The following is a 25956-nucleotide window of genomic DNA, read 5'->3' as shown; positions in this document are numbered from 1 at the left end:
GACTTGGAGGGAAGTAAAAGTCATTCCATTACTTCAGAATAGTAAAGCCCCCTTTACTGGCTCAAATAGCCGACCAATCAGCCTGTCACCAACCCTTAGTAAACTTTGGGGAGAAATGGTGTTTGACCAGATACAATGCTATTTTACAGTAAACAAATTGGCAACAGACTTTCAGCACGCTTATAGGGAAGGACACTCAACAAGCACAGCACTTACACAAATGACTGACAATTGGCTGAGAGAAATTGATGATAAAAAGGTTGTGGGGGCTGTTTTGTTAGACTTCAGTGCAGCTTTTGAAATTATCAATCATAGTCTGCTACTGGAAAAACGTATGTGTTGTTATGGCTTTATACCCCCTGCTATATTGTGTAAAGCCAGTGTATCTATGTAGGCGGATGACTATACACTTCAGCGACTAAAATGACTGCAACACTTAAAAAGCAGCAGTTAGTTTCAAAATGGGTGGCAAGGAATACGTTAGTCGTAAATATTTCAGAAACTAAAAGCATTATATTTGGGACAAACCATTCACTAAACCCTAAACCTCAACTAAATCTTGTAATGAATAATGTTGAAATTGAGCACGTTGAGGTGACTAAACTGCTTGGAGTAACCCTGGATTGTAAACTGTCATGGTCAAAACATGTTGATACAACGGTAACTAAGATGGGGATTAGTCTGTCAATCTCTCATGGCTCAAAGTGGAGTAGAGATTTACTTTATCACTAATTGTTTTTGTGAGAAGCTGAATGTACTGAGCTGTCTGTTAAAACTACTAGCACACAGCTCAGACACCCATGCATACCTCACAAGACATGCCACCAGAGGTCTCTTCACAGTCTCCAAGTCCAGAACAGACTATGGGAGGTGCACAGTACTACATAGAGCCATGACTACATGGAATTCTATTCCACATCAGCTAACTGATGCAAGCAGTGGAATCAGATAAAAAAAATACACCTTATAGAACAGCGGGGACTGTGAAGAGACACAGACACACGTATACGCAGACAAAAGCTAGCACACGCACTTTACACACACGTACATTGTAATACTGTTGTATGGTGGTATTATACATTTTGTATTGTAGTTACAGTATGTAGTGGTGTAATAATGTTATATAATGTACTTTTTAATCTTTTGTTTAATGTTTAATGTAAGTGCCTTAATGTGTTTGGCCCCCAGGAAAAGTAGCTGCTGCCTTGGATCTCTAACAAATACAAATACAATGATTTGGAGTTACAAAGACTTTGTAAAATAAATGAAACTGTTTCACGAAAATGTGCATATGAAAATCATAACTGGCACGCTGATTGGTAGAAATCGTAAGATAAATTGGCACTCTAAATGGAAAAGGTTGGCGACCAGGTGTAGCATATTACCGGCAACTGCGGCAGCATAATGGCATTGTAGAATAATGGTGAAGACATCAAAACTATGAAATAACACAAATGGAATAATCTAGTAAGCAAAAAAAGTGTAAAACAAATCAAAATATATTTTAGATTGTTCAAAGTAGCCACCCTTTGCCTTGATGACAGCTTTGCACACTCTTGGCATTCTCTCAACCAGCTTCATGAGGAATGCTTTTCCAACAATCTTGAAGGAGTTTCCACATATGCTGAGTACTTGTTGGCTACTTTTCCTTCACTCTGCGGTCCAACTCATCCCAAACCATCTCAATTGGGTTGAGGTCGGGTGATTGTGGAGGTCAGGTCATCTGATGCAGCACTCCATCATTCTCCTTCTTGGCCAAAAAGCCCTTGCACAGCCTGGAGGTGTGTTTTGGGTCATTGTCCTGTTGAAAAACAAATGATTGTTCCACTAAGCGCGAACCAGATGGGATGGTGTATCACACCATCACACCACCTCCTCCATGCATCACGGTGGTAACCACACAAGCAGAGATCATCCACTCTGCGTCTCACAAAGACACAGGGGTTGGAACCAAAAATCTCAAATTTGGACTCATCAGACCAAAGGACAGATTTCCACCGGTCTAATGTCCATTGCTCGTGTTTCTTGGCCCAACCAAGTCGCTTCTTCTTATTGGTGTCCTTTAGTAGTGGTTTCTTTGCAGCAATTCGACCATGAAGGCCTGATACAATCTGAGGTGCAGTTAACTTTAATTCACTTATCCTCTACAGCAGAGGTATCTATGGGTCTTCCTTTCCTGTGGCGGTCGTCATGAGAGCCAGTTTCATAGCGCTTGATGGTTTTTGCACCCGCAACTGAAGAAACTTTCATAGTTCTTGAAAGTTTTCCATATTGACTGACCTTCATGTCTTAAAGTAAAGATGGACTGTCAATTCTCTTTGCTAATTTCAGCTGTTCTTGCCATTATATGGACTTGGTCTTTTACCAAATAGGGCTATCATCTGTGTACCACCCCTACCTTGTCACAACACAACTGATTGGCTCAAAAGCATTGAGGAAGGAAAGAAGGAAGAAGGAAAGAAATTCCACTAATTAACAAGGCACACCTGTTAATTGAAATGCAGTCCAGGTGACTACCTCATGAAGCTGGTTGAGAGAATGCCAAGAGTGTGCAAAGCTGTCATCAAGGCAAAGGGTGGATACTTTGAACAATCTCAAACACAAAATATATTTCGTTACTACATGATTCCATATGTGTTATTTTCATAGTTTTGATGTCTTCACTATTATTCTACAATGTAGAAAAAAAGAAAAATCAAGAAAAACCCTGGAATGAGTAGGTGTGTCCAAACTTTTGACTGATACTGTATACATAAATGGCATGTAACTGCAATTGTACTCGAATTCAGCTAAAACTATCAGGATGTGTAGGATTGAAAATGATGTAATTAACAAGTACCTCAGAGACGTCGCTGCAATCCTCTGTCACCGTGGAGCTGGAATGTTGTCGCGGGAACTTGGTCTCGTACACCATAATACTCCACCTGGGCAAAGAATTTAAACAATGGATAGTTTAGGGGCTGAACGTTTTTTCACCCTGAACTGACCAGGAGAAACTCCTGGACTAATGATAGCTGGTTTAAAGCTAAAATATGTAACTTTTTGGGACGAAATTCACATAGAAATCTGAGTTATAGATCTCTCACTCTCATTGAAAGCAAGTCTAAGAAGCGGTTGGTTGATCTGTTATATGTGCTCTATTTCAATGTTTCCCGTTCTTAAGTTTAGTTTTTGAGTCTTACTTTCGGTTTTGTACACCAGCTTCAAACCGCTTAAAATACTATATTTTTGGTTATGGAAAAGATATTTCACAGCGGTTTAGATGGTACTCTACACAATGATTCTCTACACAATGATGGATAATTTTGTCACAAACTGAAATTAGGCCAACTGTTAGAATTTTAACAACCAGGAAATGGCGGAGCGATTTCTGCATATGGTTCCTTTAATTGTCTTATTTATAAAAAACAATGTATTTTTCTCCCCAATTTCGTGATATCCAATTACGATCTTGTCTAATCGCTGCAACTCCCCAACGAGCTCGGGAGAGGCCAAAACATCCTCCAAAACATGACCCACCAAACCACGGTTCTTAACACCCGCCCGCTTAACCCGGAAGCCAGCCACACCGAAGTGTCGGACCACCGAAGTTAGCCTGCAGGCGCCCGGCACGCCACAAGGAGTTGCTAGAGTGCGATGAGCCAAGTAAAGTCCCAAATTCTTATTTTCAATGACGGCCTAGGAACAGTGGGTTAACTGCCTTGTTCAGGGGCAGAACGACAGATTTTTACCTTGTCAGCTCAGGGATTTGATCTTGCAACCTTTCGGTTACTAGTCCAATGCTCTAACCACTAGGCTACCTGATCTTCCTCCCTCTCTCACCCGTCAAGCATGTTGGTGAATATTTCCCTCACCCCCAATTCTCCTCCCTCCCTAAGTCTCTCTTTCTTTCGAGCATCTTGGTGATGTCGAGCATCTTGGTGCTGGCCCTCTACAGCGCCTCCCTCCCTCCCTCCCTCTCCTACCTGTCAAGCATCTTGGTGCTGGCCCTCTCAAGTTTCTCCAGTATTTGAGGCAGCTGTGCGTCATCGTCGCAGGCCGAGCCCCAGCCCAGGACGCGGGCAAGGTCATTTCCTGTCCCCAGGGGCAGAACACCCAGCTGGCACTGCAAAACAAGTGTTATCCTGTTTCAACTGACCCCTGTTACATTTAGCCTCATTCTCCCCCATTTAATCCTAATTCAGAAAACATGAATACAGTTTACTTATATAAAATCTTTCATTAGTAACTCCTACCATTTTGTTTTTGTCATAGAAATGCATATTGATGGTTATAGTAAGTATTTATTTGAGCCATTATCCATTGAACGGTGAAATGACCTACTCATTCATTGACAAATGATACTGTTTTGATGGTTTCAGTTTGTTCTGTCACATGTATTATATGCTCTAGGATGTTGCAAAAGTCATCTTCTAGTTATACGACAAATGATACTGCTTTGAAGAGTTATTTTAGGACAGGTATTCTAAGTTGACGTGTTAGTGCATTTTGAAAGAGAAATGCGCTGTTTTGGCAAACACACTTCAGTTTAGTGGGCTGTGGTAACTGTTTTGCAAGAGTGAACCCTGTTTCGAGAAAAGTGTTCATGCAATCGAGGAAAAACAAACACATGTAACACACAGCCTGGTAAGCCAGGACTGTGTGTACTTTACAACCAGCAGAGCGCAGTGTCTGTCTGTTTATCTGTCAATCTAACAACTAATAGAGGCAGGCAGTGTGACAAAACGGTATCTTTGTTACTAGATTGTTGAAAGTGGGACAAGGGAAACATGAGAGTCGCTGGCTGGCACAGTAGCTAAAGCTGCCTGCTATGCTCAGGGCCTGCTTAGGGATGATGGGAGAGTAGCCAAAGCTCTTTCTCAATTTGTCTTTCCCCGAATTCACTCCGCGCCTCCTTCCCAAAACCCATGTCTAAGAACAAGAGTAATCAAGGAAACACTAATTGAGAAAGAGCCCAAGAGTCAGTGGGTGTAGCCCAACTGATGGAAGCTTATTTTCAGCTCAGTGCAGATGCCTGGGGTGGGTTAAACTTGCTTGTTTGTGGAGCGTCAGAGTGTCGATCTCAGAGAGAACCCAGCCCACGCTGCCATCACCCCCACACACTAGGATCCGGAACGTGTCAAACTTCTGGAAGAGACGCAAACTAGGAAAGACACAGAAGAGAGAGCCCTCTAACGCAAGCAGCTATACACACAGTGCCGTCGGAAACACACACAGCCATGTCAAAAGCATGCACGTACTTACGCACACAGGGCAGACTTACCCGAGATGCGGCCCCCCGTTCATGAGGTCAAAGACTTGGGCGGGGTTGAGCAGCTGTTTAAAGCGGCGCAGGAACTTGATGCCCTGGTTGTCGCCGCTCTTACTGTTGACGAACACCAGGAGAGGGCTGGTGCAGGAGGGCGGGCAGGTGGCCTTCCAGAACCCTGAGGACCAATGACAGGCAGATGAGGAACAATGAGTACCAATGACAGGCAGATGAGGACCAATGAAAAACAATAACAGCCAGATGAGGACCAATGACAGGCAGATGAGGACCAATGAAAAACAATAACAGGCAGATGAGGACCAATGACAGGCAGATGAGAACCAATGACCGGCAGATAAGGACTAATGACAGGATGGACCCCTGTTGCCAGGAGGGTCAACAAGGTCCGGAGTCGGGAGCTTTAACCGCTATACCAGACTACGACACACACCTGAATTTCCATAGTCGGTTTCCCAGACACAGATTAATGGATAATCTCCATTGAGCATGCTTTTTAGTCCAGGACTAGTCTTAATCTGTGTCTGGGAAACCAGACCCTAACATCTAATAAGAAAGAGCTTATTTAAAAATATTGCTCTGTTAACTTTCCCAAAATGTAAAAAAAAAAATGTTTAATGATTTTTTTACAGTTCTGAATTTCGTGCTTATTCCCTTCTGATTCCAGGAGTCTTCCAACCGGGATTCCTGGAAAACCTGGGAATTTTGCAACCCGAGGCCTAATGAACACTACCCTGACCAGTCACGCAGATATCCCCACCTGTCCTGTTCATCTACAAACACAGGTGTAAAGTGAAGTTGCCCCTGATCTTAGGTCAGTTTAGCATTTTCCCCAATAATGGTTAAGGTTAGATCTGTACCTAGGGGAAACTTGACCCCGGAGAGGAAGTGAGGAGCATAACTGACCGTCGGAGTCGATGCTGTTGAGGGCTGTGGGGGGGATGACCGACACCTTACACTGCCCCAAGGGACACTTAGTGGACAGCTGCTCCTTACACACCGTGTGCACCTGGACATCAACACGCACGCACGTACACTTTATTTTTAGGCACACTACACAGAGCATTACGACACGTATGTACAGTCAACAACCTGATAAGTTCAATGGCCTTGTGGCTGTACTGAAAGTGTCATAAATCAGTGTATGCAGAAAACAAAAATACATTAATACTGTATTGTGGCTGCTGCAAAGTATAGTAATACAGTTTGCACTTATCCCTCAAACAGATACCTAAAGACGCACCACCCAAATACGCTTGCAAGCACACAGACTCACCATGGCCTTGCACCAGAGGCAGCGCCAATCCTGCAGTCGGAGCACACTGCCACACGTCTTATCACACACTGTACACTTAGCACTGACCGGCAGGTTGCCCTCCAGCCACTGGTGAGGCATAGAGATCTACAGTGAGGGAGAAGTCACGGTTATTATTTCAGTAATTATTTATTTCTGTCATCATTGACATAATATGTTTCTATGTTTTTGCTTTGCAAAAACGGTGGTTACACTTTTCATGCCAATAAAGCCTTTAGAATTTAATTGAGAGACAGAGAGAGGGAGAAAGAGGTTGGTGTAACGATCCTCTTCGTCTGATGAAGAGTAGTCAGGATCGGACCAAAACGCAGCGTGGTAAGTGTCCATGTTAAATTTATTATAACAGAACACGAAACAAAATAACAAAGAGAATGTAAGAAACTAAACAGTCCTGTCAGGTGAAACAACACAAAACAGGAAACAACTACCCACACAACACAGGTGGAAAAAGGCTACCTAAGTATGGTTCTCAATCAGAGACAACGATAGACAGCTGCCTCTGATCTCAACCACACCCGGCCAAACACACAGAAAAAGAAACATAGAACACACAACATAGAATGCCCACCCAAACTCACGCCCTGACCAAACCAAAAATAGACATAAAAAGGATCTCTAAGGTCAGGGCGTGACAGTTGGGAGAAAAAGAGGGAGAGGGAAACCATCCTTTGCCCATAGACAACAAATTGCACTCAAGGGAATATACACTGAACAAAAACATAAATGCAACAATTTCAAAGATTTTACTGAGTTAAAGTTCATATAAGGAAATCAGTCAATTGAAAAATTCATTAGGCCCTAATCTATGGATTTCACATGACTGGGAATACAGATGTGCATCTGTTGGTCACAGACCTTAAAAAAAGGTAGGGTTCTGAATAGAGGCCGATTTCACGTTTTCATAACAATCGGAAATCGGTATTTTTGGGCGCTGATTTGCCGTATTTTTATTTATTTATTTATTTATTTACACCTTTATGTATATATTTTTAAACCTGCATATTTAGCTAAAATAAATCCAGTTTAGCAGGCAATATTAACCAGGTGAAATTGTGTCATTTCTCTTGCGTTCATTGCACGCAGAGTCAGGGTATATGCAACAGTTTGGGCCGCCTGGCTCTTTGTGAACTAATTTGCCAGAATTTTACGTAATTATGACAACATTGAAGGTTGTGCAATGTAACAGGAATATTTACTCATGGATGCCACCCGTTAGATAAAATACGGAACGGAATAAACGTTTTGTTTTCGAGGTGATAGTTTCCGGATTAGTCAAAGGTATATGGTTTAGAGAGAAATAGTTATAATTCCTGTAATACCTTGCTGCTGAACTTGAAAGGGGTTCCTTCATTATTTTACCGTTCATGTCTTCCATAGAGAATGTCTTGATCTACTTCAAATAAGGTCTGTGTTTCGTGCAGGCTTAAACCGCCTCGACGTTTTGATACCCGTGTAAATCTCACTAGGATAAGGTAACGTTTGTCAACATATTTTCATAAATCCACTCTACAATTTTTTTTATCTTCGCTTATATTTAGCCAATATTGATCAGAGTTACCTTGTCCTATGGATATCTACACAGTTATAAAATTGGCACGGTGGTATAAGCCTACACGAAACACAGACCTTATTTTAAGTGAATCTAAAAAATATCCTATGGAATAAATGAAGGAACCGCTTTTCAGATTTTGCTAGAAGGTGTCATGGGAATTATAACTCGCACTTTGGTTGTCAATTCTTACCATGCCCATTATTAAAATAGGATTTCCTGCATATAGAAATTAAAGTTTTTGTTTTCAACATTCATCACAGGTAACTTAAACTCTATTTTTATTCAAACAGTTGAGAGTATTTGTCTCCTAAGTTGACTCTTCAGTATCATTGTCAGTTCAGAGCTGTGTGTGTGTGTGTGTGTGTGTATTTATGTATTATATTAAGTTAAAATAAAAGTGTTCATTGTTCATTCAGTATTGTTGCAATTGTCATTATTACAAAAATGTGTGTGTGTGTGTATGATATATATATAAAACATTTTTTTCTAATAAATCGGCCAATTAATCGGTATCGGCTGTTTTTGTCCTCCAATAATCGGTATCGGCGTTGAAAAATCATAATCGGTCGACCTCTAGTTCTGAATCAGAAAACCAGTCAGTATCTGGTGTGACCACCATTTGCTTCATGCAGTGCAACACATCTCCTTTTCATAGAGTTGACCAGGCTGTTGATTGTGGCCTGTGGAATGTTGTCCTTCTCCTCTTAAAATGGCTGTGTGAAATTGCTGGATATTGGCGGGAACTGGAACACGCTGTCGTACACGTCGATCAAGAGCATCCCAAACAGGCTCAATGGGCGACATATCGGATGAGTATGCAGGCAATGGAAGAACTGGGAAATGTTCAGCTTCCAGGAATTGTGTACAGATCCTAACGACATGGGACCGTGCATTATCATGCTGAAGCATGAGGTGATGGACACACTGCCAAATTCTCTAAAGCGAACTTTAAGAGAAATACGCTTTTTGTGCGTATGGACAATTTCTGGGATCTTTTATTTCAGCTCATGAAACATGGGACTAACACTTTACATGTTGCGTTTATATTTTTGTTCAGTGTGGGAATAGTGGGCAGTGGGCAAGGGCGCTATAGGCTACAACTTGTAATCAACAATTTGTTGAATACATTGATTATAAGGCTGAAGTGAGTCTATATAGCCGATACGTACATGCATTTCTTGATACACTGTCCATATAGGATATTCTGCTTTTATTTTTTACATTGCATGTTTTTTCTTTTTAATATTGTATGATATATTTGATGTATGCTTTTGCATAGTGTACAATGATGTTTAATAAACTGGCTACACTGCGCCCCTCTCTAGCAGGGGTACAGGGGACCTCTCTGAGCAGTATCCCCATTTTTGAGGAGCCCTCACACAGCTCCAGGGTGAAGTTTCCCCTAGGTACAGATCTAGGATCAGCTTCCCCTCCCCCAATCCTAACCTTAACCATTAGTGGGGAAAATGCTAAACCTACCCAAGATTAGAGGTCGACCGATTATGATTTTTCAATGCCTATACCGATACCGACTATTGGTGGACCAAAAAAAAGCCGATACCGATTAATCGGATGATTTTTTTTTTATGTATTTGTAATAATGACAATTACAACAATATTGAATGAACACTTATTTTAACTTAATATAATAAATCAATAAAAATAAATGTATCCTCAAATAAATAATGAAACCTGTTCAATTTGGTTTAAATAATGCAAAAACAAAGTGTTGGAGAAGAAAGTAAAAGTGCAATATGTGCCATGTAAGAAAGCTAACGTTTAAGTTCCTTGCTCAGAACATGAGAACATATGAAAACTGGTGCTTCCTTTTAACATGAGACTTCAATATTCCAAGGTAAGAGGGTTTAGGTTGTAGTTAATATAGTATTTATAGTATTTATTTCTCTCTATACCATTTGTATTTCATATACCTTTGACTATTGGATGTTCTTATAGGCACTTTAGTATTGCCAGTGTAACAGTATAGCTTCCGTCCCTCTCCTCGCCCCTACCTGGGCTCGAACCAGGAACACATCGACAACAGCCACCCTCGAAGCAGCGTTACCCATGCAGAGCAAGGGGAACAACTACTCCAAGTCTGAGCGAGTGACGTTTGAAAGGCTATTAGCGCGCACCCTGCTAACTAGCTAGCCATTTCACATCGGTTACACCAGCCTAATCTCGGGAGTTGATAGGCTTGAAGTCATAAACAGCTCAATGCTTGAGGCACAGGGAAGAGCTGCTGGCAAAACGCACAAAAGTGCTGTTTGAATGAATGCTTACGAGCCTGCTGCTGCCTACCACTGCTCAGTCAGACTGCTCTATCAAATCATAGACTTAATTATAACATAATAACACACAGAAATACGAGCCTTTGTTCATTAATATGGTCGAATCCGGAAACTATCATTTCGAAAACAAATGTTTTATTATTTCAGTGAAATACGGAACCGTTCGGTATTTCATCTAAAGGGTGGCATCCCTAAGTCTAAATATTCCTGTTACATTGTACAACCTTCAATGTTATGTCATAATTTTGTAAAATTCTGGCAAATAAGTTCGCAACGAGCGAGGCTGCCCAAACTGTTGCATATACCCTGACTCTGCGTGCAATGAACGCAAGAGAAGTGACACAATTTCACCTAGTTAATATTGCCTGCTAACATGGATTTCTTTCAGCTAAATATGTAGGTTTAAAAATATATACTTCTGTGTATTGATTTTAAGAAAGGCATTGATGTTTATGGTTAGGTACAGTCGTGCAACGATTGTGCTTTTTTCGCAAATGCGCTTTTGTTAAATCATCCCCCTGCGTTGCATCGATTATATGCAACGCAGGACACGCTAGATAAACTAGTAATATCATCAACCATGTGTAGTTAACTAGTGATTATGATTGATTGATTGTTTTTTATAAGATAAGTTTAATGCTAGCTAGCAACTTACCTTGGCTTCTTACTGCATTCGCGTAACAGGCAGGCTTCTCGTGGAGTGCAATGAGGCAGGTGGTTAGAGCGTTGGACTAGTTAACTGTAAGGTTGCAAGATTGAATCCCGGAGCTGACAAGGTAAAAATCTGTCGTTCTGCCCCTGAACAAGGCAGTTAACCCACCGATCCTAGGCCGTCATTGAAAATAAGAATGTGTTCTTAACTTCTTGAGAATACAGGGGGTGCTGTTTTTGCATTAGCATAATTTGCTCTACAGATTAAACTGCCTCTTATTCAATTATTGCTCTTACTATATGCATATAATTAATACCATTGGATAGAAAACAATCTCTAGTTTCTAAAACCGTTTCAATTTTGTCTCTGAGTGAAACAGAAGTCATTTGACAGCACTTTCCCTGACCAAGAAGAAGAATGCAAGATGTGTATGCTCGCTTCAACGCTCTGCCTATATATGGTCACGCCACCTATGACCCGAAACACACTTCATTCGTCTTCCTCTGGGTGTCAAGAGGACGTCAGAGGAGAAATTTTTTGTTTATCTTGTACTGACGTGAAATAAGACCTATTTCTTTGGCGTGACCGACAACTTCCGGTTCTCTGAATCGCGCGATTTGGAGGTGCGATTGTCTACTGTTTTGCTGCCGTTACGGATGAAAACTATCTCCGTCTCGAAGTTTGTTTGATACATGTGACCATATCATCGTAATGTATGTTTTTTCAATATAGTTTAATCAGATTATTTGAATTTTTTCGGGAGTTTTGCCGTGTTCCGTTCTGTGACTTTTTTTTACTTTGGACAGATCCGTGCCAGTCGACCAGTACCTATGCTAAATGAAGAGGGAAAGTTGCCATTATGAATGGATTGAACGACTCATCAGGACTAAGGACACCTTGATCAACATTCTGATGAAAGATCAGCAATAGTAAGACCCAATTTACGATGTTATTTCATATATCTGTCGTGCATGTGAACTGGTCGTGGGCGCCCAGCTGGTTCTGGCTGGCGTGGCTATGCTAATTTAGCGCTACATTTTGTTTTCGCTATAAAACATTTAATAAATCTGAAATATTGTTTGGATTCACCAGATGTTGGGCTTTCAATATCTGTACGCTGTGTATTTTTCTGAAATGTTTTAAGATGAGTAATTAGTTATATGACGTTGGTCTCTGTAATTGTTCTGGCTGCGTCGGCACTATTTCAGATTGCAGCTGCAATGTAGAACTGTGATTTATACCTGAAAAATGCACATTTTTCAAAAAAAACCTATGCTATACCATAAATATGTTATCAGACTGTCATCTTATGAAGTTGTTTCTTGGTTAGTGGCTATATATATTTTTATTTAGTCGAATTAGTGATAGCTACTGACGCAGGAAAAAACTGTTGGAGTAAAAAAATTGTGTCTTTCGTTAACGTGGTTAGCTAATAGATTTACATATTGTGTCTTCCCTGTAAAACATTTAAAAAATCTGAAATGGTGGCTTTATTCACAAGATCTGTATCTTTCATCTGGTGTCTTGGACTTGTGATTTAATGATATTTAGATGCTACAATTTACTTGTGACGCTATGCTAGCTATGCTACTCAGTGGGGGGGGGAGTGGGAGGTGCTCCCGGATCAGGGTTGGTGACTCGTTTATAAGATAAGTTTAATGCTAGCTAGCAACTTACCTTGGCTTCTTACTGCATTCGCGTAACAGGCAGGCTTCTCGTGGAGTGCAATGAGGCAGGTGGTTAGAGCGTTGGACTAGTTAACTGTAAGGTTGCAAGATTGAATCCCGGAGCTGACAAGGTAAAAATCTGTCGTTCTGCCCCTGAACAAGGCAGTTAACCCACCGATCCTAGGCCGTCATTGAAAATAAGAATGTGTTCTTAACTGACTTGCCTAGTTAAATAAAGGTGTTAAAAATATATATAAAAAAACGGCCAAATCGGTGTCCAAAAATACCGATTTCTGATTGTTATGAAAACTTGACATCGGCCCTAATTAAATCGGCCATTCCGATTAATCGGTCGACCTCTACCCAAGATCAGCACTCACCCCATCCTCATCTTCGATGATGTCCTTCCCAATGGATGCCAGAGTAGTCCACTTGCAGTTGTTGGTGGCTCGGACAGCACAGCGTTTATGGGCCTTGAACTTACACACTGTGGGAAGTTGAAATGCATCAGATTGACACACACACACACACAAATACAGACACACAGACACCCATATTTATACTGTTGCATGCAATGACTACATCAAGCTTGTGAATCTACAAATTTGTTGGATGCATTTGCGGTTTGTTTTGGTTGTGTTTCAGATTATTTTGTGCCCAATATAAATGAATGGTAAATAATGTATTGTGCCCTTTTGGAGACACTTATTGTAAATAAGAATAGAGTATGTTTCTAAACACTTTACATTAATGTAGACGCTACCATGATTATGGATCATCCTGAATAAATCGTGAATAATAATGACCCCCATGACATCCTAACCTCACCATTACAACAACAGGGGAGGATAGCATTTTCTTTGGGGGGGGGGGGGGGGGTATGATAATTGTGTGTCTAACTTTCTCACTCTTGGTCCCCTGAAATGGGGGGGATTATGTACAAAAATTGCTGTAATTTATAAACGGTTCACTCGATATGGATGAAAATACCCTCAAATTGAAGCTGACAGTCCGCATGCACTTTAACTTCATAGTCACTGTATCATTTCCTATCCGAAGTGCTGGACTACAGAGCCAAAACCACACAAACAAATGTCACTGTCCCAATACTTTTGGAGCACACTGTATGGCTCTACTTTTATTTGTGGGAATACTTGGAAACAGATTTCCTAAATTTAAATTATTTGTTGCTAAATTCCTGGTGATCTTACAGTCTTTTTGACCAAAAACTTCAATTTTAAAAGAAATAAGAATACATAGCGAGTAGCTGGCTTTGGAAGTCTTCAAGGTTCTAAAAAGTTGGACCCCTTCCCGAAATGGACCTGGGGCTTTCCCACCCCATAAGCATAATCATGTTTTTTAACTAGAGACCTGTTGCGAATGGACCCGAGGTCAACTAGAACCGTTCCATATAGACCTGGTCGGATCCAGACCCGGTTTGATCCAAGTGAGGAAAGCAGCAGAAAAGTCATTTTTTAAACTACTTTATTAACTGGAGCTGATAAAGTCCGAGAGGAGGGAGAGAGGTCGAAGTGCTGCTCTAGCAGGCGGGGAAGGGGACGTTCTGTGAGCGAGTGAAATGAGAGGGAGAGACAGCAACCAACCAAGCCGACTCGCACTATTGTAGACTATTATCAAATATGATTACGCATTAACCGTCTTGACTGCATCAAACCGGGAGAAGCTAGAGTCAAGCTAGCTAACATTAGCTAGCTAGGCTAATTGAGGCTGCAAGTGCATGCGCTTTCTCATCCTTCAGTTACAAATAACAACAAATCAAATCTATTTGACTCCATTCAAACATTAAGTAGCAGCCTACCTGTTGGCTCTTGGTCATTGTAGCATACCCTTCTCCTTTAAATTTTAATTCTGTCATTTTAATTCCATCTTCCATTGATTAGATATTTCCTAATTTTTGCACACACACTGAGGCTCTATGACTGTAGCCTATTGCCGCTTTGATGACTTATGATTGGCCAACAGCAACAAGCTACACTCGTGAAAAGCAAGAACAGCAGCATAAATTATATAATTTCTCTCTCTTGCTACTGCAGCAGTCGCGTCCTGATCTGTACGGGCCCTTCCCGACAAGTCAGCTAAAATTACACATAGCCGAGACCCATGACAATCATATGAGATCCGAACCTACTCAGGTACAGGTGGATCCGTGAAGACCTTAAACTGGCAAATATTAAATCAAATGTATTTATATAGTCCTTCGTACATCAGCTGATATCTCAAAGTGCTGTACAGAAACCCAGCCTGAAACCCCAAACAGCAAGCAATGCAGGTGTAGAAGCACGGTGGCTAGGAAAAACTCCCTAGAAAGGCCAAAACCTAGGAAGAAACATAGAGAGGAACCAGGCTATGAGGGGTGGCCAGTCCTCTTCTGTCTGTGCCGGGTGGAGATTATAACAGAACATGGCCAAGATGTTCAAATGTTCATAAATGACCAGCATGGTCAAATAATAATAATCACCGCCACGGCGGTGTGTGTGTGTGTTCGGAGAAGTACGTACCTGCACAGGACAGCCCGTGCGAGGTGACTCCGGAGAGGGCCTCGCGGCACACGTTGCAGTAAGTGGGGCGGGCGTGGGAGCAGGCGTACCAGTTATGCATCCCAGAGAAGTGATCCATGCTATACTGGGTGGACTGGGAGCGGAACAGAAGAGACGAGAGAGGGGAAATAAGTCCTAAATCGTCCCCCTAACCACTACTCATTTCATGATTTCTTCATCCTGTGTACATCCCAAATAGCACCCTATGGTCAAAAGTAGTGCACTTTGTAGGATATAGGGTCCCATTTGGGATACGCTCTGATCCTGGGGACCCACAGAGGATTAGATTTATGTTCTTCTTACCCACCACTAATAGGCAACACTTGATTCAACTAATCAAATGCTTAATGTTTTGATGAGAAGTTGAATCATGTGTTAGTGTTGGGCTATAACAAAAAGTTAAAGGGGAACGGAAACACTTTAGGAAGTAAATCCAGGCCAATAGATGTATTCAATCCACTAATACCAAACATGTGCATTTAACATAAAACATATCTATATTTAGGTTTATTTGAACTATGGTTAGCACCATTTTAAATTGCCATAGTAACGACTGACGCCAGTGCGTCACTATCAAGAATCATCAAATTGTCTGTGGTATTGAGTTTTGGCGTGTAGAGTGAATCGAAGAGAGTGAGATTGGGTGCGGACAACAAGTAGTAATTCAAACATGAACTGTATAGCGCCAGGCTGTATGAACTGGCTCCCCCAAAAATCCTCGGCAAGCTACCATCAGCTGCCCAAGGACCCACAACTTTTGAAGAAGTGGCCTGAAAAGGAAGGACGTGCCAGATCGAGCTACCAAGATCTGCAGAGAGCACATCGCGGAGGCAGACTTCGTGATGAAGGGCACTTTCGAGGGCTATGGTGTAGCTGTTACTGACCGACTATCATCAACATCGCAAAGCAAAAGCGACTGGACGAAGGAGGCGACGCGAGTCAATGCAATGGAGCCTAAGGTAACGTTAACCGGCCATGACTTTTGTTGACTAGGCTAGCGTTAGACACTGGACAACTTTGTTGCAACTCTAGTAGAAGGTAACTATCTCATTGCGTTTTGTGTAACACTCCCCAGCAAATAACGTTAGCAAGCAACAGCTGCAACTAAAATTGCAACACAGTTTCTCCGTGTACCCCTGAGATTAGGTCATTACTGTAGCTAACTTCCACCTCAGATAGTCAAATACTGCAATACATTTTGTTGACACAGATTTGTTTTTGTAATGTTTTGTTAGCTCCACCTCATTTAGCTAGACTGAAGTTGACATAGCTAATGTTTGCTGAGAAATAAATGTCCCTGTATTTGCTGTGTGTGTGTGTGTTGACAAAGCATACAAGACCGGTAGCTTGTCAATGCCAACTGCTATATTTGGTGTCAGTTGTCTTAACGAAACGTTTGTTTGTTTTCCGGATGACCGTCTTCATCCCTGAAAAGGTTTTCATCCTTGAGGAGACTGTGCAGGAGGCAGAGGTACATGCGAATCCATGTTATTTCTAAGGCTGTTGTTTATTTCAAGACACAATCTGTCGTCCCCGAGGCCATTGTGGACATAAAATGGGCAATTACCATAAAATGGGTAATTCTTGAATATAACTGTAGCTTAATAGATGCCTTAATTGTTTTCTACCAACAGGAAAGAATGGTTAGTACAGCATGCCAAACTGACCCCTGGGTGCCAGAGTGTTCCTGTGCTGCGGTGGAGAAGAGGTCCACCGGGCCCATCACTAAAGAGCTCTGGGCCCAGCTAGATTGTGTTCACGACCATCAGTGTACAACCGAGTCCTGCCCCTATTCGCCACAGATGGAGAGTGAGATCAATGAAGACCATACCTCGCTGTATGAACCTGAGAGCTCAGAGCCACAATCATCACAGTGCGAGCCAAGATATTCTATCGATCACTTCGGGGGAGTGGGCTGGTGTTCCGAAAATGGAGAAGGAGCCGGCCATTCAACCCGCGAATTCAAAGATCCACCCATCCATCGGAGTGGAATTGTTTTTCCACAGATTTTTTTTTACCCATTCAACGGATATGCTACCTTGTCCTGGTCCTGCTGTTTTGACTCTCTCTCAACATATGAATGCTCAGCTATGAAAAGCCAACAGACATTTGCTCCTGAGGTGTTGAACTGTTGCACCCTCTATAACTACTGTAGTTATTATTTTGATGTAAAAAGGGCTTTTGTAAAATACATTTGATTGTTTGCTGTGCTGGATGCTGTGTATTCACTAACTGTCTGAGTGATGGGACATGTATATAGTATCTGTAACATATTTTGGTGTGTATTTAATCTGCATCTTAACTTCTTAATGTGGCAATCAGCAGTATAAACAATAAGTGAGGGAGACTGCTCCTCTTTTGGTAAAAAGCTGAGGGATGGGGCTGAAGAAATGTAACTGACCATCCATTATATCCTGTTTCTACGATCTGTTTCCACACTGATGCACCCAGTTCGCATTGGATAAAGGCGTCTGCTAAATGGCATATAAACCGACTGTTCCCCGGTAGGCCATCATTGTAAATCAGAATTTGTTCTTAACTGACTTGCCTAGTTAAATAAAATATATATTATTAAAGTCTACTTTGACTCTGCCAACTAGCTGCCCAGTGTAGTTACCATTCCTTTCCAATAGATGGCAGCCAAAGCTAGTTGAAGTCACTACTCCAGGGACATGGGATTAGTGCGCGATGAAAGTAGTTTTATCTTCAAAGCAAGTTTATCTGGTTACACTTGAACCTGTTGTTATAGTGGACAAGCTAACTAATACTATTTTTACATAAGGCGCAGGCATTAGGCCTATGTCTTGAATAAAAAATGACAGCAGGCTAGACTTACTAAATTAACTGGTTTTATTCAAACTCAAACCATATGTAAATGCCTTTGCTTCTGGGTATGCTGCCTTATGGAAGAAACAACACACGCAGGGATGAGACGCCGTACACCTCGTCCAATTCTAATTCTCACTTGTGCCCATAGGGTGAACTGGCGATAAACTGCCAGCCTGTATGCTCTGCAAAAAAAATCATAAAAGTTAGTCTTGATACCGAAACTAAATCACAATGTATTTATAATGAGCACGCCCCATTATTGGTTAGAATGAGATTTCATGAATCATGATGCTGTCTGCGATTCGAACTCCGGTCGAAAAGGTAAATGTGTTACCGTCACGCCAAACAGCGCTGGTGATAAACATCGTTATAGGATACTGATTATATTTATATCTATATATGAGCACCTAACTACTACTGATACTAACCTTACATTTTGCTTGATTATAAAATGTTTAAGCAATTATTTAACTGGCATATCGCCTGCTGACTGGTCGAGTAACCTCTTCTACCAGGAAGTCTTTCATAAGGAATGATGACACGCCCAATAAATACTTCGCTATCCAGACAGACTGACAGGAACCTCTGACTGGTTGCAATACAGCCACCATCCGCTGGGATTTTGTGCTGTTTCGCCACCATCTCTCCACAACACACACTCATACCCTCTAGCCATTATCTGGCAGCATCAGCACTCACACCTCTAGCTGAGGTGTTTCAGGCGGCATGTTGGTGTTGTTACTGCTACGAGAACGAACTCTGATCTGGGGCAACGATCGGTTCAAACATGAACGGCTTCAGTAGGTTTATTGGCTCCCTAACTAACATTATTTAATTCTCTGTAATAAACTAATTCTCAGATTCGGAGTTACTCTGTAAATTCAGCCATTTTTGGGAGTTCGTAAATGTCCTCTCCTGCCAGTGGTGCAACAATGCCAATATGGTGATTTACAGTTACAGTTAGCTGGCGTTCTAAATCCTAGAGTTACCATTCCCCTTTAAGAAACCCAGCGCAGACATTAGCATAGATATACATTTATTAGAAAGGCAATGACGATACAGCGAAACTTCCAATTAACCTACCAAAGGTCAAATCGGAGCTATTACCATATTACTTATACCTGTCGAACGTATCCTTTCCCTTCCATACAAGTGTCTAGGCTATGAGGGTAGGGTCCAGGGGTCAATTTTGGGGTGCCCCAGGTATCTCTGCTTTCCCAAAGTGTGGGTCTTGTTAACGTACCTTCAGGGATTTGGAAGGAAATTACTGATATATGGAAACTCCCTCTAGCCCATGGTTACACCAATCCAATGCGTTTAAATTTGTGGGGAGTAGTGAACAAGTGCACACTTCAGGAGGAAGGAGAGATTATTGGGATGCACCCTGGGATTGGATTGACCCCTGACCTCTGACCTTGCCCTCACCTCAAAGTGTTCTCTGTTCTGAACACTCTTCAGGGCTGCCATCCAGTCCTCCATCTCTATCCTGTTGTCCGCACACAGAATCAGCCGACGACACGGAGTGATGATCTACACACACAGAGAGGACAAATATCACTTGAGAAAGAAAGAGAGCGAGACAGAGACAAAGAGAAAGAGCAAGACACACAGTGCTCAGAGAAATGAAACCAGGGGTTGTGCAATGTGATGTGATCAGGATTGCATACGGGAGGAAGCACATCGAGTCCCATGCTTAAGCACTCCTACTGAATGGATGTGTGCCCCCCCGTGTATTGTGTATCAGCCTTTTTAGATGTACGACTGCTTTTTTAGTACTTGTTGTGTGTGAGTGAGTGCGCAAGTGTGCTTGTGTGCATGTATTGATAGATTGATTGGGTCAGAAGTTGTGGAAGAATGTGGGTAAGTAACGCTATATTTCTACAGAACGGACGTCAGCTTCCAATCCATTTCCTCCACAGTTGCTTCACAAAGGGGCTCCTATTCCCAGACGGATAAAAATAGTTGCACGCCTTTCCTCTCTGCCAGAGAGCAGCACCGCAAACACGTACGCACTTAAGATGGTCCATCTACATACGGACACACACATATAGAACACTACTTTTGATCAGGGCCCATAGGGCTCTGGTCAAAAGTAGCACACTATGTAGGGAATCGGGTGCCATTTGGGACACAAGCCACTGTGTATGCCAAAAAGTGAGCGGACAATGCATGGCTTACTCACTAGAACAGGGGTTTCAAACTCAACCCATTAAAGGGCCTAGTGTATGCTTTTTGGGGGTTTTCTTTCAATTAAGACCTAGACAACCAGGTGAGGTGAGTTCCTTGTTAATTAATGACCTCAATTTATCAATCAAGTACAAAGGAGGAGCGAAAACCTGCAGACACTTGGCCCTCCATGGAATGAGTTTGACACGTGCACTAGACACTTCTAGGATTTAGGCAGGGCTCTCCAACTCTGTTCCTGGCGAGCTACCATCCTGTAGGTTTTCACTCCAACCCTAATCTAGAACACCTGATTCTAGTAATTAACTGGTTGATAAACTGAACCAGGTTAGTTACAACTGGGGTTGGAGAAAAAACCTACGGCACAGTAGCTCTCTTGGAACAGTGTTGGAAACCCCTACCATAGAGAGATGGAGAAAAGTTACAGCAACGATCAATTGTAAGCGAGCCACAGCAGTGCTCTACAGTGCGACCATTTTCCTTGCATATGCGCCTAAATATTTTACTGTGTGACCTGGAATTTTTATTTAGGAGCAGAGCGCTGCACAGAGGTGAAGACAGATCGATATCGAGTACCCATGCACACACACGCACAACCATGAACTTGACTCAACTTCATGCATCTCATATGACTGAAGTGTTGTATTTCACTTACATAACAGACAAGGACTCGAGGAAGAAAGACACACACACACACACACACATCCTGTTTTCACTGCTACTCAACCATCCAGAGACTCATTAAAGTTGGCAACAATGTTATCACCGCCATTTTATCTCTGCAGCCTTAGCTAAAGGAGATATAATTAGATGATCATTTTGGGAATGTCCATTGTTCAAGGATCCGGCCCTGGCTAGGTCAGAGGGCTGTCCTAGGGTGTATTCTCCCTAGACAGCTAATGGGTCGAAACATGGATACCTGAATTTGTCCAATAAGAAATACTTGCTTTCCTTAACAAACATTTTCTGCACTAATAAATGCACCCGTCCTGCCCTTCCTAGACTATAGACCGGGTACTTCACATGGGGGAGTGCATAACACAGTGGGAACTGACAGTCACTCACACACACACACACATCAGCACAATCTACAGCCAACTATAAACAATGTCATGACACACACATAAGGACGGAGGGAGAGTGACCAACTGAGGAAACACGTCTCTGTTGTGCTCCCCCCACCCACTCTCATTCTTGACATTCTTCTGCCTTACTTCCAGTGTGAAGTCCAGTCAAATTTGGCTCCGGCGGTTCTCCTTCTCTCTCCCTTCTCCAGACTGTGCTCTGCTATATTTGGTCTGGGGTTTTACTTTCCTGAAGAGTCCTCCTGACGAAGACTTTGACAGCAAAGAGTGCTCCGTGGCTGGCTGAGAGTTCTCCTATCTTATCTAAAAACGGTCCCGTGGTAGCCTCTCTCTCCGGAGTCCCGACAGCTGTACCTTCCTGTTACTGATTGTCTTTTCTTCCTTTTCCCCCTAGTCTGAGTGTTCTAGCCAGCAGAGAATTCCCCCAGTCGTTTCTTTCTGTGGATCCCTATAGTGGGACGTTTTTCCAGAAGGGTTTTCCTTCTCTCCCAGCTCAGCTGTTAGCCCTTTTAGCTTAGCCAGTTTAGCGGTGCCCTGAATGGGAGAGTGCCCGGGAACCGTGGTGCAGGCCCCTCCCCCATCCGCCTGCCTCTGTTCTCTGACTCACATATATAAACTTCCTGTCGTCAAGGCGATACCACACAGGGGGCTGGAGTGGAGGGAGGGGAGGGAGTGGGAGTGTTGAAGGCCACAAAGCAGCCCCTCTTTACAGTACAGAGAGAGAGGAGGGGAAAGGTAAGTACTTAATTTAGCTGTCTGGAACTGAAAGACCACCTTCGCCTGAGCTCAGACCTGGGTTCAAATAATATTTGAAATCTTCCAAATACTTTAGCCTTCCTGGAGTTTCTTCTTGGAGTGCCAGATAGTTTGCGACTATTTCATTGGTTCCATTGCAGCAGTCAAGTTCAATCAAGCCAAACTAAAGTATTTGAAATGATTTCAAATTGTATTTGAACACAGGTATGCCTGGACTTGGGCTGTCATCAACAAGAGACCAAGGAGAGCTCCACTCCAGCCAGCATGAGAAACCGATAAAAATAGAGCAGGAGGAAGTACCCTCTCTCTTTTAACCTCAACACAGAAAATGCAGCTTTTTGGACACATTCACATACTGTCAACATTCTCTGTCGCACGCGCACACCCAGACACACTGTAAACACACAAACTCAAACACAAGCCGCCACTCCCGGAAACTCACTGACTAACACAGCTCCACCCAGTTATTAAATGTAAATGAGTCCAAAGGGTCTTTCCATGTCATTTCAGCAAGCCATGACACCCACCATCTCAGATTGTTCTGAAATCCTTTCTGTAGTTAGGATAAGCATTCCTGCAACATTATTTTGTTGAAATATAATTTGATCTCTGATAAATTAAGCTAATTGATCGCACCCAAATCGGACATTTTAATTTATAGGATTCATATAATATTCAATAATTATGGTACCTCCCCCTAATTATATTTCAACAAAATAATTTTGCAGTAATGCTAACCTTATCTGTTTCTAACAGAAACGATTTCAGAACATTCAGATGGTAGGTGTCAAAATCCTCTTTCTTGTGATTTTTGAGGTGGAACCACCCCAAAGGCAACCTATAAATACACTTCAAAGCCAGACTCTAATCTTATTTTGTGCTGTGATTTTTCACAGAGAAAGAACCCCCTATCGCAGAGTGATGAGTGTATGTGATGAAATGTTATTCATGTCATCAAGAAATGTTATCATTATCAACAGTCAGGAATTGTAAGTGACTCTCCGTAGGTTTGGTGATTTTAGTGGTGTTTATCCTGCAGTTTGGTTGTCTGACCACTGCATGATGAACCTTAGGTTAGAATGGCCACGGCCGACACAGGGCTAATATAGGGGTGGACAGTAGCCAAGAAACTTAAGAGATGTACAGAGAGAAAGACAGACAGGAAGAAAGGGAGAAAGAAAGTAAGAAAGAAGGAAAAAGAGGGGACTCAGTGAATGTCACAGACTGATATTTTGATGGACAGTAGCCACGAGACAAAAAGATATAGCCTACAGGACATAAGGACAGAGAGAAAGAAAAATAAGTAGGCTAAAGAAAGAAAAATATAGAATGAAGGGACTCACTGTGAAACTGTTGTTGATGTTCTTAGTGCTAGATTCAGCCACTCTCGCCTCTGTCAGGTCAACCTCATCAAAGATAAAACATTTATTTTTTATTTTTACATCATCTGAGAGTTAAGACTGAAAACTGTCTGTAGAGAAGTACTACTGACCTCTTTTTCTTAAGTGTCGAAAGTAATGTGGCCTGTGTGGTCCAGGGGTTAGTGTCGCTGACCCTGGCACACATGTACAGCCTAGGCTTATAGAGTTGGCATGAGTTTGAATCTGACCCACTGTCCTTCTGATTTGCAATCCCTCCTACCTGTCATGTCTCCTCTTCACTGTCCTGTCTCAATAAATACAAACAATATATATATTATTTGTATTTATTAAGACCGGAAAATCATTCCAGGTGAAGCTGGTTGAGAGAATACCAAGAAAATGCCAAGAGTGTGCAAAAGTTGTCATTTAGGCAAAGGGTGGCTACTTTGAAAAACCTCAAATATAAAATATATTTTGATTTGCTAAACACTTTTTTGGTTATTTTGATTTGCTAAACACTTTTTTGGTTACTACATGATTCCATATGTGTTATTTCATAGTTCATGTCTTCACTATTATTTTACAATGTATAAAATAGTACAAATAAAGAAAAACCCTTGAATGAGCAGGTGTGTCCAAACTTTTCACTGGTACTGTATGTGTATTAAAGTAGTAAAAAGTTTAGTATTTGGTCCCATATTCCTAGCACACAACGATTACATCAAGCTTGTGACTCTACAAACTTGTTGGATGTATTTGCTGTTTGTTTTGATTGTGTTTCAGATTAATTTGTTCCCAATAGAAATTAATGGTAAATAATGTATTAGGTCATTTTGGAGTCACTTTAATTGTAAATAAGAATATAATATGTTTCTAAACAGATCTCTGACACATGCGAGAAGTACCTGATTTGTAACAGAGAATGCCACTTTTAGGGCTCCCGTGTGGCGCAGCGGTCTGATTCCCTGGTTCGATTCCAGGCTGTATCACATCCGGCCGTGATTGGGAGTCCCATAGGGCGGCGCACAATCGCCCCAGTGTCGTCTGGGTTTGGTCGTCATTGTAAATAATAATTTGTTCTTAACTGACTTGCCTCGTTAAATAAAGGTTAAATTAAACAAAAATAAAAAAATACAATAGCGACTCCAAAAGGACAATACATTATATACCATTCATTTCTATTGGACTCAATATAATCACAATATAATCTGAAACACACAACAACAACAAAAAGCAAATGCATCCAACAAATTTGTAGACTCCGAAGCTTGATGTAGTCATTGTGCGCTATGAATATGGGACCAAATACACATACAGTGCATTTGGAAAGTATTCAGACCCCTTGACTTTTTCCACATTTTGTTACATTACAGCCTTATTCTAAAATTGATCAAATAGTTTTTATCCCTCAATCTACACACAATACCCCATAATGACAAAGTAAAAACACATTATTTGAAATACACTGCTCAAAAAAATAAAGGGAACACTAAAATAACACATCCTAGATCTGAATGAATGAAATATTCTTATTAAATACTTTTTTCTTTACATAGTTGAATGTGCTGACAACAAAATCACACAAAAATGATCAATGGAAATCAAATGTATCAACCCATGGAGGTCTGGATTTGAAGTCACACTCAAAATTAAAGTGGAAATCCACACTACAGGCTGATCCAACTTTGATGTAGTGTCCTTAAAACAAGTCAAAATGAGGCTCAGTAGTATGTGTGGCCTCCACGTGCCTGTATGACCTCCCTACAACGCCTGGGCATGCTCCTGATGAGGTGGCGGATGGTCTCCTGAGGGATCTCCTCCCAGACCTGGACTAAAGCATCCGCCAACTCCTGGACAGTCTGTGGTGCAACGTGGCGTTGGTGGATGGAGCGAGACCTGATGTCCCAGATGTGCTCAATTGGATTCAGGTCTGGGGAACGGGCGGGCCAGTCCATAGCATCAATGCCTTCCTCTTGCAGGAACTGCTGACACACTCCAGCCACATGAGGTCTAGCATTGTCTTGCATTAGGAGGAACCCAGGGCCAACCGCACCAGCATATGGTCTCACAAGGGGTCTGAGGATCTCATCTCGGTACCCAATGGCAGTCAGGCTACCTCTGGCGAGCACATGGAGGGCTGTGCGGCCCCCCAAAGAAATGCCACCCCACACCATGACTGACCCACCGCCAAACCGGTCATGCTGGAGGATGTTGCAGGCAGCAGAACGTTCTCCACGGCGTCTCCAGACTGTCACGTCTGTCACATGTGCTCAGTGTGAACCTGCTTTCATCTGTGAAGAGCACAGGGCGCCAGTGGCGAATTTGCCAATCTTGGTGTTCTCTGGCAAATGCCAAACGTCCTGCACGGTGTTGGGCTGTAAGCACAACCCCCACCTGTGGACGTCGGGCCCTCATACCACCCTCATGGAGTCTGTTTCTG

The 25956-nt window shown here is 42.1% G+C and overlaps 1 protein-coding gene and 2 long non-coding RNA genes across 5 annotated transcripts in view; 1 reads left to right on the top strand and 2 right to left on the bottom strand.

Moving 5' to 3' along the window:
• The window catches only part of LOC139547538 (diacylglycerol kinase delta-like), a 61944-nt gene extending 39953 nt beyond the window's left edge, over positions 1–21991 (bottom strand). For 2 of the 3 annotated variants that reach the window (XM_071356417.1, XM_071356418.1), the window contains exons 1-10: positions 21529–21991; positions 19556–19660; positions 15263–15395; positions 13124–13230; positions 6543–6668; positions 6173–6275; positions 5264–5426; positions 5035–5143; positions 3966–4105; positions 2840–2924 (exon numbers count right to left, since the gene is read on the bottom strand). In XM_071356417.1, the coding sequence (XP_071212518.1) occupies positions 2840–2924; positions 3966–4105; positions 5035–5143; positions 5264–5426; positions 6173–6275; positions 6543–6668; positions 13124–13230; positions 15263–15395; positions 19556–19609 (1020 nt within the window). In that variant the 5' untranslated portion in view covers positions 19610–19660; positions 21529–21991. Of the gene's footprint in view, positions 1–2839; positions 2925–3965; positions 4106–5034; positions 5144–5263; positions 5427–6172; positions 6276–6542; positions 6669–13123; positions 13231–15262; positions 15396–19555; positions 19661–21528 lie in introns of those variants that run through there. The other variant, XM_071356419.1, reaches the window with a different exon arrangement.
• LOC139547543 (uncharacterized) lies at positions 15391–17581 on the top strand. Its single transcript, XR_011669538.1, has 3 exons — positions 15391–16260; positions 16737–16772; positions 16936–17581. It is a non-coding gene; the product is annotated as an uncharacterized lncRNA (long non-coding RNA).
• LOC139547544 (uncharacterized) lies at positions 18134–19536 on the bottom strand. The gene is made up of 2 exons (XR_011669539.1): positions 18559–19536; positions 18134–18312 (listed from the first exon to the last, which is right to left on the bottom strand). It is a non-coding gene; the product is annotated as an uncharacterized lncRNA (long non-coding RNA).
• Positions 21992–25956: the final 3965 nt, after the last annotated feature.

The sequence above is a fragment of the Salvelinus alpinus genome, chromosome 21 (genome assembly GCF_045679555.1).
Source record: "Salvelinus alpinus chromosome 21, SLU_Salpinus.1, whole genome shotgun sequence".
In the NCBI taxonomy this organism is placed as follows: Eukaryota; Metazoa; Chordata; class Actinopteri; order Salmoniformes; family Salmonidae; genus Salvelinus; species Salvelinus alpinus.
Note: the sequence above shows the minus strand (reverse complement) of the source record. Positions and strands in the feature narration are given on the sequence as shown.